Below are 20,876 nucleotides of genomic sequence, written 5' to 3'. Positions count from 1 at the left end.
CTGGTAGGTAACCACCCATACAATCAGATTGTGAATCAGACTACGAATGCCGTGAATGTAATTACCCCGATCTACATGCTGTCAAATAAACGAACCACACGCCGTGGCGCAATTTTAGGGGCTTAGCCTCTAGCGCTGACGTCCGAGGTTCGATTCCCATAAGGGAGTGAAGTGAGCGCTTCACACAGGCGAAGTACTGCTTTTAAATTTTTATTAAGAAGAAAAGAAAACCTTTTTAAATTAAGTCTTAAAAAGAGCTGTAAAGATATTGAAAATAAGCTACGCAAACCCACCAAGACATGCAATCGTTTAAATCAAAGCGCGAGTCGAAAAACACCATCCCATAATATTAGTTAACGATTAACACATTTCTATATGTATTGTAAGCATACAATACAACTGATAATATGTTGCGCTTATTTATCTGGTGTACTGACATTTTTGCGCGTTTAACGGCTGAAATCTAACGTGGTTTGTGCCCTTCAGAATGAAAAGAGTTTGCATTTACCTTTTTAATAAAAGGCGAGCTTTTAAGCCTGAGAAATCACCCCATAAATGCACACGTTTAATTGCACATGTGTTAATATGTATGCTTACACAGTATTAAAAGACACTCAACAAGTACACAGTATTAAAAGACAGTCAACAATTAACGTCATTTACCTTCGTTCCCGCGTTTGACTTGTGCTGTAAATCTCTTCCTCGTTTTCAGTTCACGTGATTACGTAGGAGGCGTAATACGTGATGACGCGATACGTTATTCCGCCTCCTCCATTAGAGTATATGGACAAAAAACAGGTTCCAGTTATGACCATTACACGTAGAATTTCGAAATGAAACCTGCCTAACTTTTGTAAGTAAGCTGTAAGGAATGAGCCTGCCAAATTTCAGCCTTCTACCTACACGGGAAGTTGGAGAATTAGTGATGAATGAGTCAGTCAAACAGGTTCCAGTTATGACCATTACGCGTAGAATTTCGAAATAAAACCTGCCTAACTTTTGTAAGTAAGCTGTAAGGAATGAGCCTGCCAAATTTCAGACTTCTACCTACACGGGAAGTTGGAGAATTAGTGATGAGTGAGTCAGTCAGTCAGTGAGTCAGTGAGTCAGTGAGGGCTTTGCCTTTTATTAGTATAGACGACAACTCCGTCCCGTTAGCAAAGTCTTCTGCTCCCGCGGCTCCGACGCCTGGAAGACAGTTTAAAGCGGCTTGGTTACAGGAGTTCGCTTGGTTACGGTATGACAAGGGAAAGATGTACAGTAATCCATCCTCCATCGCGGGGGTTGCGTTCCAGAGCCACCCGCGAAATAAGAAAATCCACGAAGTAGAAACCATATGTTTATATGGTTATTTTTATATTGTCATGCTTGGGTCACAGATTTGCGCAGAAACACAGAAGGTTGTAGAGAGACAGGAACGTTATTCAAACACTGCAAACAAACATTTGTCTCTTTTTCAAAAGTTTAAACTGTGCTCCATGACAAGACAGAGATGACAGTTCTGTCTCACAATTAAAAGAATGCAAACATATCTTCCTCTTCAAAGGAGTGTATGCGAAGCACCGTGGCACAAAGCTGTTGAAGGCGGCAGCTCACACCCCCTCCGTCAGGAGCAGAGAGAGAGAGAGAGAGAGAGAGAGAGAGAGAGAGAGGGAGAGAGAGAGAGTTTGTTTTTCAGTCAAAAATCAATACGTGCCCTTCGAGCTTTTAAGTATGCGAAGCACTGTGCAGCATGTCATTTCAGGAAGCAGCTGCACAAAAGATAGCAACGTGAAGATAATCTTTCAGCATTTTTAGACGAGCGTCCGTATCGTCTAGGTGTGCGAACAGCCCCCCTGCTCAATCCCCATACGTCAGGATCACAGATAGTCAGCACAAGAGAGGGAGAGAAAAGTAAGCTGGGTAGCTTCTCAGCCATCTGCCAATAGCGTCCCTTGTATGAAATCAACTGGGCAAACCAACTGAGGAAGCATGTACCAGAAATTAAAAGACCCATTGTCCGCAGAAATCCGCGAACCAGCAAAAAATCCGCGATATATATTTAAATATGCTTACATATAAAATCCGCGATGGAGTGAAGCCGCGAAAGGCGAAGCGCGATATAGCGAGGGATCACTGTATTGCAGCTTTTGTGCACAAGCCGGACAAGAAATTGCTGGTAAAACAGAATTCATTTGTGGTATGAGCCATTTTAAAAAGGAAACTGTGAAAAAGCATGGTGAGAGTAAGAAACACAAGAATGCCAGAGACTGTGTGATCGCTAGGTCTGCTCCTCGTGACACCCCCATAGCAAAGGCAGTGCAACATGCTTGTGAGAAAGTGACAGAAAATGAGATGAAAGAATTAAAAATAAAATTCAATGCAGCATATATGATTGCACTGGAAGAAATACCATTCACAAAGTTTAAATCTCAAATTCTGCTGATGAAGAAGAATGGCATGGATGTGTCAAAAACATATGATAATGATACAGCATGGGCAGAGTTTGTAGGTTGCATTGCAGATGAATTGAAAAGTAATGTGCTGGAAGAAGCTTTAAAGGTAAACTACATCTCTGTTATAACTGATTGTGGAACAGATGTCTCAGGGAAAGACAATGTCATCACATACTGTAGGTATGTATCTGATGGAACACCTAAGACTCATCTAGTAGGTTTGGCTGAGATTGATTATGGTCATGCAGAAGGGATTCAAAATACCACTAAATCACTGCTTCAGAATGCTGACCCAACCAACCCAAATTGGTGGGTACATAAAATGAGTGCTTTTGGAGCAGATGGTGCAAGCATGAACATGGGTGCAACAGGGGGAATAGGGGCACTTTTCAGAAAAGAGATAGGTGAACATGCTCTGTCTTTCCACTGTCTACCCCATCGGCTGGAACTGGCAATGCTAAACACACAAAGGTCAGTGCCAATGACTGAAAAAGTTTATGACCTTCTACAACTAGTGTGAAAAACATATCATTTCAGTCCCAAAAGCAAGCGGGAGCTGAAGGCTATAGGAGCAGAGTTAGGATGCACAGTACGAAACCCATCAGCAGTAAAAACTCAGCGCTGGTTGCCACACATTTATCGGGCACTCTCATTCAAACTATGCAACAGGTCAGGGGCAGTACACTGCTGTGCATCATCACATGGAGCACTTTGCAGTCATGTCCAAAAACAAATACATAAAGGGAAGAGCCAAACACATTGTTCAGCAAATGGAAAGCCTGTCTTTCGTTGCCTTTTGCCACTTTTTACATGACCTTTTTTCAGAGGTCTCAAAGCTGAGCCTTACACTTCAAAAAAATTCACATATACTTCCTCAGGCAGTTGCAGCAATTGTGGACTGTGTGGTAACAATTAAAGAATTGATGGAAAATGCTTTGAGAGAAAGGAAGCTGCAGGAATTCTTACAGCACATAGGTTCTCAGCCTGAAGGTTCAGTGCAACAGGAAGGGCCATCAACAAGCAGGAGTGAGAGGGCTGCAAGTAGCCACACAATCATAACCTTCCAAAATGTTAAATTGAAAGGCCCCCAAAATCAGGCCACATTCAGAAGTGATCTAAAGGCCGCAATTGAAAAAACAGATGACATTACTGTTAAAGAATTGGAGATCAGGTTTGCAAACATGATGTCAAGTGTCACATAGCACGAACATTCAAAGGGATCAGAAATCATCAAGTCATTTTCAGTGTTTTGTCATGATGCACGGTCAGAGGACATTGATATCTATGGCAAGTGTGAGATAGACACACTTGTTAAATGGTACAGGGAGCTCTTATCAAACAATGGCTGTGATGTCACAGCTGTGCAGAAGGAATGGCTAATGTTGAAAATATTAGTGAAGGGTCAGTTTATGGATAAGACTTATGGTGACCTATGGACAGTGATGCTGAGCAAGGAGCCGTTCTGTACAGATTTTAAAAGTCTGCTTCACTTAGTCGAAATAATGCTGGTGCTTCCGATATCTGCAGCTCAGTACAAGCGAGGATTTTCAGCACAAAACAGAATAAAATCAAATGTGCGCAACTCCCTAAGTGTAGAAACACTAGAAGACTTGGTAAGGATTAGTACAGAGGGCCCTACACTTGAACTTTTTGACCCAGAGCCCAGTGTAAAGTGCTGGTTGTCAGCCAGCAAAAAAAAAACGCAGACCAAAGTATACTGGCTGTCCTAATGATGCTGACATTGTAATGGTTAGTGACAGTGAACTTGAAGAGTAATTAATTTCTTTATATTTGTACACTCATTGCGAAATGATTATTTCAGAAATAATTATTTATAATGTTTGTTATTGTGTTAATTCTTGTGTTATTATGTGTAAGACATTTTCAGTGTTTGTGTTTGTAGTGTTCCTTACACATGTTGTGTATAAGACTCTGGACTTGAAGTATTGCTTATTAGTAAACATTTGCACTGTTCACATTTATGTGTCATTTATTCTTCTGTTATTATTATCTATAAGACCTTGCAGAGGACACTAGTAGGCAGGTCAAATAGCTCAGATAGGAGAAAGGAAAGGCAGTGTGAGGTGGACCGAAGAAACAAATAAACAATACAAGTAAATATTATTTGTTTATTTCACATTTGGCATGCGGTACAAATTATGGCTCCCAAAAAAAGCATCTGGCTCCTAAATATTTTGGGTTTAGGAGCCAATGGCTCCCAAATTTTTATTTCTGCCTGGAGCCCTGATTGCAGGAGTTCACGCTAATAGCATTACAACCCGATCGCTGTAAACATTCTTTTTAAGTGAGTTTTAAGCACAGGGGGAAAAAAGGAACATTTGAAAAAAGAGAAAAGTAACATTGCAACAATTCACGCTACGAACCGAAAAATGAACATTTGAAAAATCTGTAATACAAAAACTAACCATAAACCACCAAGAAAACTAACCTTTCATGAGTCGAGTTCTGGCATGAAGTGAGGAGGAACTGGGTGGAGAACAATCCGGTCTCGTCACAGTTGAAGACTTGTTGCGGGATGTAGCTTTCGTCCTCCACTAATTTTGTGAAATTTTTCACAAATTCTTTCGCAGCTTCAGTGTTGTAACTAGCAGCCTCTCCATGCCTTACCACACTATGAATGCCACTTCTCTTGCGAAACTTTTCAAACCATCCTCTACTGGCTTTAAATTCCTCACTTTCGCCACTCGTAGAAGGATAGTTTTGCAGCAAGTCGCCATGAATCTTCCTGGCTTCCTCGCAAAACATCACCTCGCTTACGCTATCCCCTGTAAGTTGCTTCTCGTTCAGCCACACTAGCAACAGTTCTTCCACCTCTTCCAGCACTTGGGGCCTCTGCCTGGTTAACGCTGTAACTCCTTTTGCAACATCAGCTGCTTTAATAGATTCTTTCTGCTTTAGAATAGTCGAAATCGTAGATTTTGATTTCTTGTACTCAGCGGCAAGATCAGTAACACGAATACCACGCTCATACTTTTCAATAATTTCTTTCTTTACTTCGATTTCAATTTTCTGCAAAACTTTCTTCTCACCACTCTTCACTTGCTTAGAAGCCATGGTTAACTGCAAAAGCACACGAAATACTGTAGAGCACAAAGAGTTCACACGTAAAGCACGCACGTCTGACTGAGAACAATGAACAGGGAGAGGCTTAACACGTGCTTAAATACAGTAATCGGCACGTACGAACCGGAAGGGAAATGAAATAGAGCACAAAGAGTTCACAGCGAAGCATGCACGTCTGACCGAGAACAATGCAACACGTGCTGAAATCATCAGCGCGCACAAACCGAAAGGGAAACTGGCTTGTTCGTATACCGAGTGTGTGGTCATGAACCGAGGCAAAAGTTTGGTGAACTTTTTGGTCGTAAACCGAGGTTCCACTGTATATGGCAGTTAAGCTGAATGTAAATATGTTTTATAGATAGAAGTACAAATATTGCTCACTATTAAACAGTGGGGGTCCAATTTATAAGAAAGACATATATATAGAAATGGACTTTCCACTTTCCATAATCAGTCAGTGTACAGGAGTTAATAAAGGCGGCTAATAGTATGATGAGTCCCATGCCCGGCCGGGACATCCTTCTACATATGTTCCGGGGGAGCAACCATGGGCATCTCTGTACCTCCCCAGGATGCTTGGTGGCAGCCTCCCTGGCTGACGATGGTGCCTCAGTTTCCCCGTAGGGCTCCATGGGAGATGGAGTTCTCCACAGCCCTGTTGAGATCAGGGGTGGCCGCCAGGGGGTGCTGTATGGGTCCCTGAGCCGGCCTGGACAACTCTACAGCCCCGCCTGGAAGTGCAATCAGAAACAGGTGATCAAGCACCTGGAGCACTTCTGGGTGGGCTATAAAAAGGGTCAGCAACCACCACTCAGGAGTCAAAATCGGGAGGAAGAGGACGAGGTTGCCAGGAAGGAGTGTTGTGATTTATTTGAATTGCTTTTGGGACTGTGTTGTGGCTGGGGGGTTCATGGGGAAGACATGCCCTCCAGCTGAAGAAAAATAAAGTCTTTTGTGTTTTTTACATGTGCCAGTGTGTGAGTCTGTGCCGGGTCAGGCACTATACAGTATAGTGGCTAATTTACACTGATATTAAGAAGTTACAAGATTAAATAGTTTAATTAATAAGGGGCTTAGCATGGATAATGGGACCTGTTACTTTAAAATGAGACCTTAATACAAGAACATAGCGGCATAGGTTGAAGTCAGTAAAGGGTAAATTAAAAAAAAAAACACTAAAATCACTTCTTCACACAGAGAACTATGCGCACATGGAATGCATCACCAAATTAAATCAATTTTTTTTTCACATGCAAATTGAATACCATGAAGTAGTATTCTGTAGACACTGAAATCAGAACTCAGCAATGTTTTGCAAAAGTTAGGTAAAAAGGGATTTTTTGTGGTATATTAGATCGACTGCGCTGTTTTCATCAAAACTGATGGTACAGAATCATATTTATATATTTTAGGCCATTTAAGGCTATTTGAGAGCTGTAGGATTTATTTTATGTCTTATGAGTTTCACTGGTCAGGTCTGTTGATTAGCACAAAGCACAAAACAGAGAAGTGTATTTATATTGTGTTGAGTATGATTGTAATTAACAAGAAATTCTACACTTTAAGATAATAATGACAGTTCTGACAACTACTGATTTCAAATACACTCTATACATTCATCAGCCGACTGAAGCTAGGCATTTGAGGGCTTTACTTGCCATATATAATCAACTTCATTAGCTAACTGAATAAATTACCACAATAACTCAATATTATAGCAGTAAGAGACAGTTTAAAGTGCATGTGACATGCATTAAGAATGGCAAAGGGGAAATAAAAACAGAGAAAAGGAAACATCAGATGCTCTTTAATCATTTTTTGTGGTTTTAACCTGTGCGGAGGTCAGTAAAACGCCGGTACCTAGAGGAAATGTTAAAGAAATATTATTTCAGTGGAAAATTGCAGAGGGTTGAAGTTCTGCAACAACTTCTAAAGACTAAAACCAAATAAATCACTCATTCAGTACAATATCACTCAAAGAGGCTGAAAGATACTAGTGGCTATACTGTATATGGAAGGATGAGTCAAATGAAAACCTTAAATATTTTGCTCAGAATTTACTGCAGCAAAGGTGTCATACAGCTCTATTATTTTTCTACATAATCTCCATGGTATTCAATAAAGGTCCTCCAGCAAGTACACGGTGCATAGATTCCTCGGGGGGTGGGGGGGGGGGGGGGAGTCTTTTGGTCATGTGCACAACCACTCACGCACCATTCACCTGCTGCGCATGTAATTGTTTCAATTTTGGAGTCAGTTTCCGTGGCCCCCAGCATGTTCTGAACCACGACTGAGGTCCAGAAGTGTGGCTGTTTTATTCAACATCACTTGATGATGTTCTATCCTGATGCATTCAATAATCGACTCTTATGTCACTAGTCGGTGTGTTTGACCTGGTCAAGGAGAGTCTGTCACAGAACTCACAGTTTCAGAACTTCCTACTCCACCCATACACTTGCTGGAGTGATGAACAGACATGCATCATCATACTGAACCGCCATTCACCAATTAATTTTGTTAGGTTTCACCCCCTCACTGCCCAAAAAGCAGATGACAGAACACTGCTCATTTTTAATTAATGTTTCCAGTGGGGTTACTATCTTTATACTGCTTCAACGACACCACATAGCTCGCCTGCACCATCCTTTCACTTGCTTGACACAACGCGCAAACAATGTTGCCAATGAGCATGAAAATATACGGCATTTAGAATTTCCATCACAATTTTAGGGTTTTCATTTGACTCACCCTTGTGTGTTTGTGTACAGATATAAACCTTTAAGGTTAATTTTTCAGGGATCACTCAATGCCAAGGAACTTCCTAAAGATGAAATCCTAACAAAGGTACCATTATATTCAGTATACTAAAAAAAATAATTGTCAGGCCCCCTAATAAGCCAATCATCAAGAATAAATTAATGAAAGCAATTATGTGCAAGACAGAGTAATGGGGATTGTGGAAGAGAGGTGAAAAGGAGTGTAGGCAGGGTGGAATGGGTGGAGAAGAGTGTCAGGAGTGATTTGTGACAGATGGGTATCAGCAAGAGTGAAAGGGAAGGTCTACAGGACAGTAGTGAGACCAGCTATGTTATATGGGTTGGAGATGGTGGCACTGACCACAAAGCAGGAGACAGAGCTGGAGGTAGCAGAGTTAAAGATGCTAAGATTTGCACTGGGTGTGACGAGGATTGACAGGATTAGAAATGAGTACATTAGAGGGTTGGATCAGGTTGGACGGTTGGGAGACAAAGTCAGAGAGGCGAGATTGCATTGGTTTGGACATGTGTAGAGGACAGATGCTGGGTATATTAGGAAAAGGATGATAAAGATTGAGCTGCCAGGCAAGAGGAAAAGAGGAAGGCCTAAGAGAAGGTTTATGGATGTGGTGAGAGAGGACAAGCAGGTGATGGGTGTAAGAGAGCAAGATGTAGAGGACAGGAAGATATGGAAAAAGATGATAAGCTGTGGAGAACCCTAACTAAGCAGCTCAAAGAAGAAGAATAATTATGTTCAGGATAAACATCCAGTTTTTAATATTTTCTAGTACAGATGTTTCGGTCAAGGCATAACCATTTCTCATTACTGCACAAGAGTGTTTTGAGGAAACAAATAACCTGATTATAGAAGGATAACATAAAACAAAAATCATTTATTAAGGAACCTGAGAGGAAAGAACTTTTAAATTACAAGAGTCAGTAACTCAGAAAGCAGTATGAAAGCTGAAAGATAGAACTGCCCTAAATACAGGTTAAAATGAGGTACTGAGGAGGTCAGTGTTTACATAATAAATTAGTTTACTGATGACACTAAATTATTAAATATCTGGTTCTATAGTTAGTACAATCTATACATAAGGACAAGGTTAAAATTCAAAAGACATCAGATGTGTTTTTATTTCATACAAATAAAAAAAATTGTATATGAGAAGTAAAAATAAGAAATATTAAAGCACATTGTGAGTAAAGAGCTAGGAAGTATACTTCGTGGGAAACTTAAGGACTCTATGAATCCCATGAATTGATTACTCATGTATAAAACCATCTTTTCATAAAAGGCTAGCGTAAAAAATGTACTACGCAATATAAATGTAACTGAAATCTAGGGGAGGATATCACATACTGAAAAGTATCGGTTTTAAGTTTAAATGCAGTATTAGGGAAGGTTACCATCTTGCTGAAGTAATTATAATATTGGTTTAATCTACAAGGTCTTTGGGAAGGCATTAAAAGGCAGAAAACTGTAGTAAAACACTGAAAAAGTAATATTAATATTTCATTTACTTGCAAGAAATGTACCTGCAGTTTAAGGTAATATGAATCACTGACATATATCAACTAAATATAATCTGTAGAAACATGTAATATACTAAGGCATTTAAAAAAACATTTCTGATCACAGTTTATATTTCGTATGTAGTTTTTAAAATGTATCTGTAGTTAAACCCAATATTAATCTAAAATGTTTTTGCTAGCATAATAGGCGTAAACATAATAGGCTTACTTTGGCTTCTAAAGTCAAGTACATTGACAAATCTGCAGTAAGGAAAATATGCATGTTTTATTTAAAAAAAAAAAAAAAATACCAGTTAAGACAAGTTTAACAACTCTGAAAACTACAAAAAAAGCAGCATGAAGTTTTATTAAGCTAATCAGTTACTGAATTCATAAGAAAAACTGGATATTCAAAGAAACAAATATGTTATGCAGCTGCTACATTAGTTTTAAAACAAGTTTAAACACATCTATAAGTGTACTTTGTTATAGGCAGCCATTAAGTTCTACTAATATTCAATGTGTCACTGCGATGTGTATTCGGCAAACTTTGTACTTGTGTAATCTCAATATGAAATTTTATTTTATGTACCGCATATATTGTATTTTTATTTCTACCAATTATTATGATACACTACTTGCTTCATTTGTTTTACTGTACATTCTTACTGTTTGGTTTCACTATTATGCTTTATTAGCCTGTAAGAAAATATTTCTTGGGTGCTACCAGAAGATCCATTACAAAATTGTTTTCAGAGCTTTCTAGTAACGTGGGGTAGTTAAGCTCCTAGATAGCACTGAGCTTAGTCCATCCGTTGAGCTACAACTCCCTGCTAGACACATTTGCTCTTTTTTTTTTTTTTTATTTATTTATTTAGCATTCTCTTTTGCTTTGCAGGTTCCTATGAAACTAAATGTAAACTGATATCAAATAGAAAAATCCCTGCAGGGGATCACAGCTCATGCACAAGGTGTTGATAGGCACCTAGCAATGGGTGTGGATAAATGAAGAATAAACATGTGTCAGGGATACAGTATCACATATTAATTTATGTAGCAACTTCTACTTTGATTGTCACCATCAATCTTATTCTATTTGCAAGCATATTATGGCACAATATGAAATCAGGTGCATTTAGACTGTGGTAGGTAAAGTATCTCAGCTAAACAGAACTGGATGTGTCCTAGTCCATTTGTTGAATCCACGTGTGTAATAGGTGTCATGATGAACCAAACTCCATCCTGAAATATTTAACACAAGTTAGGAAACAGTTTTGGATGTGATGCCAGCCTTCTACATGGATCAGCCACCTAAACTTCTAATGGCCTTTTACAGTCATTGATCAGCCTAACAGCGTGCCCAGTGCAGCGGCGTGGCAAGGGGGGACATCTGTCCCCGGGCGCAGCATCCAGGGGGCACCAAATTTCCCTTCCCCATTGCATTTTGGAAAACAGGAGGGGTCGCAAAATCTTCAGTTGATAATCTTCAGTTGTACGCGGGCGCTGAAAACCCTAGCTACGCCTCTGGCCCAGTGCAAGGTTACTATAGTTAACGAAAACTAAAATCAAAACTGAAACTATTATCAAAAAAACATTTTGTAAACTGAAATAAAATAATTAACAAAGCTGAAAAGGAAAACTAAAACTAAATGAAACTATTAAAGTAGGTGGAAAGACTTACTGAAATAAAATAATAATCTCTCTATTATAAAAAGAAATCCTGTCCTGGAAAGCAAAAGCAAGGCTACGATATGTGATCTTCTCGGAAGACATTTAAAAGACCCGCGAGACCAAAGAGACTTGCCACGGTGCGTTTCACAGGGACTGTAAACATGAGACATTGTGCCAAGAGATTGACCCAGGACCGTCTCCCGATGACATAGAATATGAGATTCTTGCAAGACACGCCCTACTTACAATCTATCATATAGGACAACGGGGCAGCAGAACATTCAGTCTTGTGAAGGATTTGAGCACAGACAGATGCAGGGTCTCAGCGCATATAAAGCATATAATGTAAGGACATACGTTATAAATGAAACGTCGATGAATAAGCGAAGAAGAAATCAGCGCAGATAAAAGTGACTCAAAAGCGTTGGAAAGGAAAAAGAAAAAATAATCTAGGTGCAAATTCAGAAAATAAGGCAAGTAATTATCAGCCCGTAACAAGTGCAAATGAAACAAAGCACGTCCAATCGGGCTCAGAATTAAAAGACAGAGTAACAGATAAAGTAGAACTTCATAAAGACGTTCACAAACGTTGGCGCTATACTCATGCAGAGCAGATTATGAAAGCAGAGCATTCGAAAGGCTAAAAAAAAAAAAAAAAAAAAAAAAGTAGGTGTGATTCAAATGTGGAGAAAGTTAAAGAACATGAACATGAAAGTAGGAAAATCAGAAAGTATAAAAAAAAAGAAAGTAAAGATTGCAGTAGCGCAAACAAACAGAAATTAATACTCGAAAAAGGGAAAATAATCACCACGGACCAGGTGTCACTGAAAAAAAAGCAGGACAAAGCGAGGTCAGAAATAAAAGACAGAGTAGAAAACAAAGTGAAAAGTCATAAAGACGTTACAAAACAAAACGGACAAACACCAGCAGAGCAGGGGGTATTTTTCGTACATGGATTGCTCATTTAGCCGGATGTAACTGTTGACGATTTGGCATGATCCTGGATCTGTCAGTTTTTCAAAACTCTTGATGGATGTGTTGTCATAGCAACACATCCAAATCCTCAAACCTGCTCGGAGCAGGTTTGTTCTATGTAAACAAGGATTAGCTCACACACCTAATCAGTGTCCGTACGTGGATGAATGAGCGACCAATTGATATCGGTACGCAAATCATAAGAGAATTTCACATAGAGAGGGTTTTGCAAGATTGGCAAGATCCTTTAATGCACCCAGAGGAAATTCTTTTCGAAAGATACCGCTTTAACCAAAGGGGAATATTGTACCTCAAAAATTTATTAGGACCTTATATTCGAAGTCAATCTAGGTGAAGTCGGGCTCTCACAACCACACTGACAGTATGCATTGCTTTGAGGTTTTTTGCAAGCGGCACTTTTTTTATATACTGTAGGCAATACGGAAAATCTATCTAAAAGTGCAGTTTGCCAGGCAATTCGTAAAGTCTGTTTGGCTCTGAAATATTTTCTTCGGGTTTTCATATTGTTTCCTGGACACCTACGTGTGCAGACAATAAAAGAGGCATTTCATGCCATTGCAGGTAGGTAATACACAGGCAAAAACACCCACAGTTCCATGAAGAATCTCACAATCAGCCTAACATTCTCATTACCCAGGATTTCCAAATGTGATTGCGGCACATGGGACTGATCAGAGTGGAGTTTGATTTGGAAAATGTACCTCTCCTCCTTATGAATAATCAGTCACGGTGTCTTCATCAAATATTTGACCTTTGTCAATATCTCGTTGGTCAGACACTGGTTCTAGGGATATGACATTCCCTGCAACTGACCCAACACAAAAAGAGGGCTATATGGAACATACATATGGCACACATTGAGAACAAATGTATGCAATGACCATCCTTTACCTGAAATGAAGTGACCACTGCTTCCTGCCACTGGTTCTGAGGAGGAGCTTCCCCCTGGAATGCCCTCAGAAACACGGCAATGGGCATTTTGCTGGAAAGCCAACTCTTCTGCAGGGTTTAGGTCTGGACCACATGGATCTCTACCTGTTTTTTGCTTGTCTGCCTTCTTATTAGCTTTAAAGTTAATGTTCTTTACATTATATATGACTCTTTATGTCAACAATTCTTTAAACAGTTATATACCAATTTTTACCAGTTTGAAGTATATTCTTGTACTTCACTTTAACCTGTTCCTGTGTTCTCCTTGTGCTCACGTTTGATCTGGAATTATGACATATTAAATACTAAGTAATCTGACACATAGGAAATGAAACGCTGCTTTCAGTAAGTACAATGCACTTACGTTTAATTTGTCGGCCACTTTTCGCCAGACGTCTTTTCTGGTTTGGGCTGCTTTTGCAGTGTTACCCCTTGTGCATATTAAATCTTGAAATCTTTCGAGTAACTACTTAATTAACTAACACACACACCCACACACACAGCTTGTGTGAAAAAAAATGCGCCCGTTCTTTCGTCATTTTGTTGCAGCCTATCAAAGACTTGCTGATCATGTTTTCCAGACTATATATGGGCATTTCACTCAGCGCGGGCGCGCACATTCATCTCGGATGATTAGATCCAGCTAGACTAATCTACCACATGGCTGCGTTTGAAAAACCGACTTATTCCAGATGAGTTTCACCAGCATTAACTCGTCCAAGATCAGGCATCTGATCTCGGATGATTTAAGCGACGTACGGAAAATACCCAACCAGGTTAGAGTTAATTCAGGATAGGTTTCTCTGTTTGGAATTTCAGCACAGACAAAGCGATCTACATCATCATCAGTTAATAATTTTTTGTGCAAAGTAACCAATAAATGCATGTGAGGTAAAACATGTTTTTGAAATTCTCTGATTTAAACTTCAAAGCTTTACAATATTTACATACTTCTGACATATCACCTATGTCCATATATTCAATCTCTATTCGCCTTTTAGTTATTTCTCCGAGTAATAATTTCTCTTTTTTTGCGCTAATGCAAAGTTTAGTTTTTTTTTTTTTTTTTTGACACTTTCTTTTTTTTCTGCTTTCATATTCTGTATCTTGCTCTGCATGTGTTTCGCACCTACGTTTTTTTGGGGTCTTTTGAATTCCAGTTTTCATTATCTCTAACCTGACAAAGTCTTTAAACACATGTCTCACTGACCTCATTTAAAAGATTCAGCAAATTTGGACTCGAAAGATTCCAAATATTGTTTTTACATAAGTTCTGAAATAAAAGTGAAACTAATGAAATAGCAACAATTTAAAAAAAAAAAAATCTTAAAAGTGTGTCCGGAAAACCAAACATGGGGGTTGGCGAACGAAGCGAGCAGGGGGTGAGGCCCCCTAGTATACTAAAAATATTTTTAGTTTTTGTTTTTGAATTAATATTCTTGCCATTTGTCTTTAACCCTTGTAACTTTTAACCCTAAAACAGAAAGTAATCCACCATGAGCCACCCGTATATACTCATTCTGAGAATGGTGGGTGGTGACAGAGGGCGAGTGTTCACATAGCATTTGCAGTGACAGAGCGAGCCAAATACGGGTGTGTAAAGCATGTGAAATAGAACATGATTTACCGTGCCACCTTTGTTTGTGCTAATTGTATATCACAAAGCAATTCAAACACCTGAAGTCAGAATGTGCTGGTCAACAAAACCTTTTTCTGTATGGACAGAAATATCATGACTGAGTAATGTTTCAGTTTGTTTCTCAGGTGTATGCGTTTTGTTGACAATAATTCACCTGTCACTTTGCACAGGAGAAATCCTTTCTGAAAATAAAACGGCACTGATCGAGAGACTAACTAGGTTAGCATACAAGATCAGCATACTGTTACTGACCTATCATTTTATAATAAAAATGTATAAGTGTTCATATTCAGTGTCTAGTTTTGATTATGCTTGTTTTTTTCCAGACAAAAACAAATCCAGATAGTAAACAATGTAGTGTAGTAAACTTCCACTAACATCCAAGCCTACAGTTCTGTCTGATTGTGAAACAAATCTAAACTCCATAGTAGCTCTTTAACCATACCATCTACAGTGGTGTGAAAAACTATTTGCCCCCTTCCTGATTTCTTATTCTTTTGCATGTTTGTCACACAAAATGTTTCTGATCATCAAACACATGTAACCATTAGTCAAATACAACACAAGTAAACACAAAATGCAGTTTTTAAATGATGGTGTTTATTATTTAGGGAGAAAAAAAATCCAAACCTACATGGCCCTGTGTGAAAAAGTAATTGCCCCCTTGTTAAAAAATAACCTAACTGTGGTGTATCACACCCGAGTTCAATTTCCGTAGCCACCCCCAGGCCTGATTACTGCCACACCTGTTTCAATCAAGAAATCACTTAAATAGGAGCTGCCTGACACAGAGAAGTAGACCAAAAGCACCTCAAAAGCTAGACATCATGCCAAGATCCAAAGAAATTCAGGAACAAATGAGAACAGAAGTAATTGAGATCTATCAGTCTGGTAAAGGTTATAAAGCCATTTCTAAAGCTTTGGGACTCCAGCGAACCACAGTGAGAGCCATTATCCACAAATGGCAAAAACATGGAACAGTGGTGAACCTTCCCAGGAGTGGCCGGCCGACCAAAATTACCCCAAGAGCGCAGAGACGACTCATCCGAGACGTCACAAAAGACCCCAGGACAACGTCTAAAGAACTGCAGGCCTCACTTGCCTCAATTAAGGTCAGTGTTCACGACTCCACCATAAGAAAGAGACTGGGCAAAAACAGCCTGCATGGCAGATTTCCAAGACGCAAACCACTGTTAAGCAAAAAGAACATTAGGGCTCGTCTCAATTTTGCTAAGAAACATCTCAATGATTGCCAAGACTTTTGGGAAAATACCTTGTGGACTGTGGAGTCAAAAGTTGAACTTTTTGGAAGGCAAATGTCCCGTTACATCTGGCGTAAAAGGAACACAGCATTTCAGAAAAAGAACATCATACCAACAGTAAAATATGGTGGTGGTAGTGTGATGGTCTGGGGTTGTTTTGCTGCTTCAGGACCTGGAAGGCTTGCTGTGATAGATGGAACCATGAATTCTACGGTCTACCAAAAAATCCTGAAGGAGAATGTCCGGCCATCTGTTCGTCAACTCAAGCTGAAGCGATCTTGGGTGCTGCAACAGGACAATGACCCAAAACACACCAGCAAATCCACCTCTGAATGGCTGAAGAAAAACAAAATGAAGACTTTGGAGTGGCCTAGTCAAAGTCTTGACCTGAATCCAATTGAGATGCTATGGCATGACCTTAAAAAGGCGGTTCATGCTAGAAAACCCTCAAATAAAGCTGAATTACAACAATTTTGCAAAGATGAGTGGGCCAAAATTCCTCCAGAGCGCTGTAAAAGACTCATTGCAAGTTATCGCAAACGCTTGATTGCAGTTATTGCTGCTAAGGGTGGCATTACTTTTTCACACATGTAGGTTTGGATTTTTTTTTCTCCCTAAATAATAAAAACCACCATTTACAAACTGCATTTTGTGTTTACTTGTGTTATATTTGACTAATGGTTAAATGTGTTTGATGATCAGAAACATTGTGTGACAAACATGCAAAAGAATAAGAAATCAGGAAGGGGGAAATAGTTTTTCACACCACTGTATACATCTATATCATATATATATATATATATATATATATATATATATATATATATATATATATATAATCCAATGTCTGTCACTTTTCACGAGAGAACTACTTAACGGATTTAGACTGTTTTTTTTCCTATAATTTGCTTGAACATTCTGGTTGACTCTGCGACTTCTCTCATTGCGCGAAAGTATCATAGTTTGCCTGCAGCACCGATTTACTTGCGCAAATCTGAGACAGAGGCTGCAGGCCGAGGAGAGGGGGAGGTGAGACTTCAGGAGTGGGGAGCCAGACGGGGCCCTCCTGAGTCACACGCCAGCCTCTGTTCCAAGTCACTGTACCTCTTGCCATGTGTTGGAGCATACCTTGCCTCTGCTAGCGATACCTGTTTGTTCAAGAGACATCATCATCTAGAGATTGTTAAAGTGTAACGTTTGATGTTTTTGAGAGAGAGATCACAGCTACCTGTGTTTTAGAGGGTACCTGCTCATTGGCAGAGATATCACAGCCATGTGCTCTTCTCCCCACACGGTGGAGCCCGTCACAGCCGAAAATGATCAGATACAGTGGCAACGTCTGATGTTGGAGCGTACCTACCTTCCGCTTGGCCAAAGATACCTTACTAACATTTGACATTTTTGGCAATGAGATCACAGCTACGTTCTCACCCCTGATAGCAAAAACAAAAACATTATATATGAAGAGGCCCTTGGATAATAATAATTCTTTGCATTTATATAGCGCTTTTCTCACTACTCAAAACACTCAGCAATTGCAGGTTAACAGCCTTGCTCAAGGGCCCAACAGAGCAGAGTCCCTTTTTGGCATTTACGAGATTCGAACCGGCAACCTTCCAATTGCCACTGCAGATCCCTAGCCTCTGAGCCACCACTCCGTCTGGATGTGAAAGCTATCAATATAAATTCTTCTCAATACAAATTACATTTTTTTACTTATTTTTAAAGTTTGTCCTGTTTCACTACAAAGCGGGCACAGCCGCAGGGAACAGCTAGTAATTACTAAAACTAGAACTGAAACTAATAGATATAAAAATAAAATAGAAATGTCCTTGTGAAATAAAAACTAAATTAAAACAAAAAATACAAGATGAAGGAAAATTAAAAAACTGAATATCCAAGTAAGGTCAGAAAAAATATAGAAATAAAGACTAATAGAAAAGGAAAAACTATAATAACCTTGGCCCAGTAAGGCTGCTGCGCAACCCACATTTTCACAATGTGTATTTACAAAGAAAATACAAACTGAAGGTATTCCATAGCACAAACTGTGTTCATGAACTGTAAGATGACAACACAACTTCATGTGTTAATGTGTAACACTGGTGTTTTGCCCTTTATGCGACAGCACACTTTAAAATTTGTCTTTCGGTTGTAACATGCATCGATTTTCCACATCTGGTTTCTTCCAGCATTAAACTCCACATTAATCTTTACCGTACTTTATTTTCCCATTCATCGTATTGTCCGAAGTCGATTAATTCGGCTTTAAAGTTCCGGAATCCGGAGCCCGTCCTGGCACCATAACGAGCAAAGCACAAATCAATTCCGAACGTGACGCTTTCAGTAACTGAAATTCCTAAATGTCACTGGAGGTATTCCACAAAGTACCACTAATATACCGTTTTCATATGTTTTCAGTATTCTGCATTCCGTTATGTACATTAACCGTACTGAGCATACGCTTTGTTAAGCACTTTGCGAAAGTGAAAAAGCAGATATTCAGCAGCTAAGCACACCTGTTCAGAAAGTAGCAGGTCTCCGACAAGTCACCCTACCGCCTGGCGCCTCCTGCTGTTAGGGGACAGCAAAATAGTCCCATTTAAAACCTACTGGCACATCTCAGCCGCTCTGCTCTCACCACTGAAATAAGCAGCCAGTTCGTACACTTTGACGTTTTGCCTCTGTCCGCTCAACGATATACATTTAGTTACACATATACCAGAAAAGACACAAAAAAAAAAAACCCGCAGCATTTCTACCTGGAACCCGGCGCACCACTTCAGCCGCCATGTTATTCCTAAGCACGCGAGGTCAAAAAGACCTAGCCAATCAAACACAGGCAGCGTCGAGCTGCAGATATAACGCAGACCGAAATAATCGAGCAAAGACCTTCTCTCTGCTCACGAAGACGGGAGCGTTTAATACAGTGACTACATGTATATTTTACTGGAGAAGTGTATACAACAGAGTTCTTTTTTTTTAGTTCTTAAACCCAAAAACAAGTTAACATACCTATAAAATCCATTCAACCTTACTGGAAAAAATAAAACAAATTATGTGGAATGATAAATTTATAGGTAGGCCTATAGTTTGGGCATTTTCACAAAAAGCTATTCATTTATTTTAGCCCTCTGGCCAGCAAGGCAGCTAGTACACTGAGCAAGTGCAACTTCGCAAACACAGAAAGCTCGTTAGTTACACGTTTACACAGTGAGGTCCCGATGGAACGATATGTCTGATCAGGTCATCTTCAAAGCTTAAGTCACAGCAAAATTGCCACATTATGTCAGTTTTCTGTGCCATAATGCCTCAGATGTCAAAAGAACTAACGGAGATAATATCCCACGCTACAGGCAGGCATGTTATGTACCAGGATAGCCAGACAATACGTGGGTTAAGCTGCTCTTCTGTGTCCTCTCTGTGGGCAAAGTTTGAGCAGACCTGCAAGACAGATGACCATTCCAGACCTGTGCCCATATTTATCAAGCATTTCAGAATCACTCCTAGAAATTGCTCTAAAAGTCTGACTAGGAAACGAATTTGTCCTACCTCAGAGTAGGACATAAGAGAAAGTTAAGAAGCATTCTAGTGGCACTCCCAGGAAGGAGTAGGAGACCACATTAGAGAATGAATGATGTCATGATTTTACAGCACTCCTTGCTACAAATTATTTAACTTTTTTAAGATTTTATTAAATTTATTAAAAGCAAGTAACATTCCCTACAAGAAAGTCAAACTTGACAAAACTAAGATCAAATCAACCCCTATCCATAAGAAGAGAGCAACGCCAACAGCCAGAGTAAAACTTTAACAGTAGGAAAAAAAAGGGGGAGAAAATCATTTCCCCCAATTTAAGTTCTTATTCTAAAATGTTATTAATTAGATCCTGCCACCTTTTAAAAACGTTTGAACAGATCCTCTAAGTAAGAATTAGATTTTTTCCCATTTCAAATAGTATATAACATCAGTTGCCCACTGACTTAAAAGAGCTGGGCTAGGATTCTTCCAGTTGAGCAAGATAAGTCTACATGCTAATAGTGAAGTAAAGGCAATTACAGTTTGTTTGTCCTTCTCCACTTTAAGCCCATCTGGGAGTCCACCAAACACAGCTGTTAATGGATTAGGAGAGATGCTGCAAATTAACACTAATGATGACATTTGTCGTTTTCTGATACTAATGCTAAGGCTTCACCAAAAAGATAATAATAATAATAATTTTCAAAGTAGTAGTAGAAGAAGAAGAAAGACAACATAATAAGGTAGGATATTGCACTAAGCCAGGGGTTGCAACATACAGTAGTTGATGGTCTAGCACAGGGGTGGCAAACTCCAGTCCTGGAGTGCCGCAGTTACTGCAGGTTTTCATTCTCACCATCTTCTTCATTAGTTTTTTGCTGCTAACTAACTTCTTTTGCCTTAATTTTAATTAACTTGATTCTGACCCCTTAGTTTTTTTTTTTCTTTAATTAGCTGCCAAACAATAATGAGACACAAAACAAGGTGCCACATGACCAGCTCACCCGTGCCCTTCACACAATATCTGAAAATAAAGAAAGGTGAAGGTCTCACTAAGGTTGATCTCTCA

At 39.4% G+C, this 20,876-nt stretch overlaps 1 protein-coding gene across 1 annotated transcript in view; it reads right to left on the bottom strand.

Annotated features, from left to right (window-relative positions):
* Window positions 1-19,126, bottom strand: part of dph1 (diphthamide biosynthesis 1) — a 464,509-nt gene extending 445,383 nt beyond the window's left edge. The window contains exon 1 of the mRNA XM_028806649.2: window positions 19,051-19,126. Coding sequence (XP_028662482.1) covers window positions 19,051-19,081 — 31 coding nt within the window. The 5' untranslated portion in view covers window positions 19,082-19,126. The remainder of the gene's footprint in view (window positions 1-19,050) is intronic.
* Window positions 19,127-20,876: the final 1,750 nt, after the last annotated feature.

The sequence above is a fragment of the Erpetoichthys calabaricus genome, chromosome 8 (assembly GCF_900747795.2).
Source record: "Erpetoichthys calabaricus chromosome 8, fErpCal1.3, whole genome shotgun sequence".
Lineage (NCBI taxonomy): Eukaryota > Metazoa > Chordata > Cladistia > Polypteriformes > Polypteridae > Erpetoichthys > Erpetoichthys calabaricus.
This window is presented reverse-complemented; position numbering and strand designations above follow the sequence as displayed.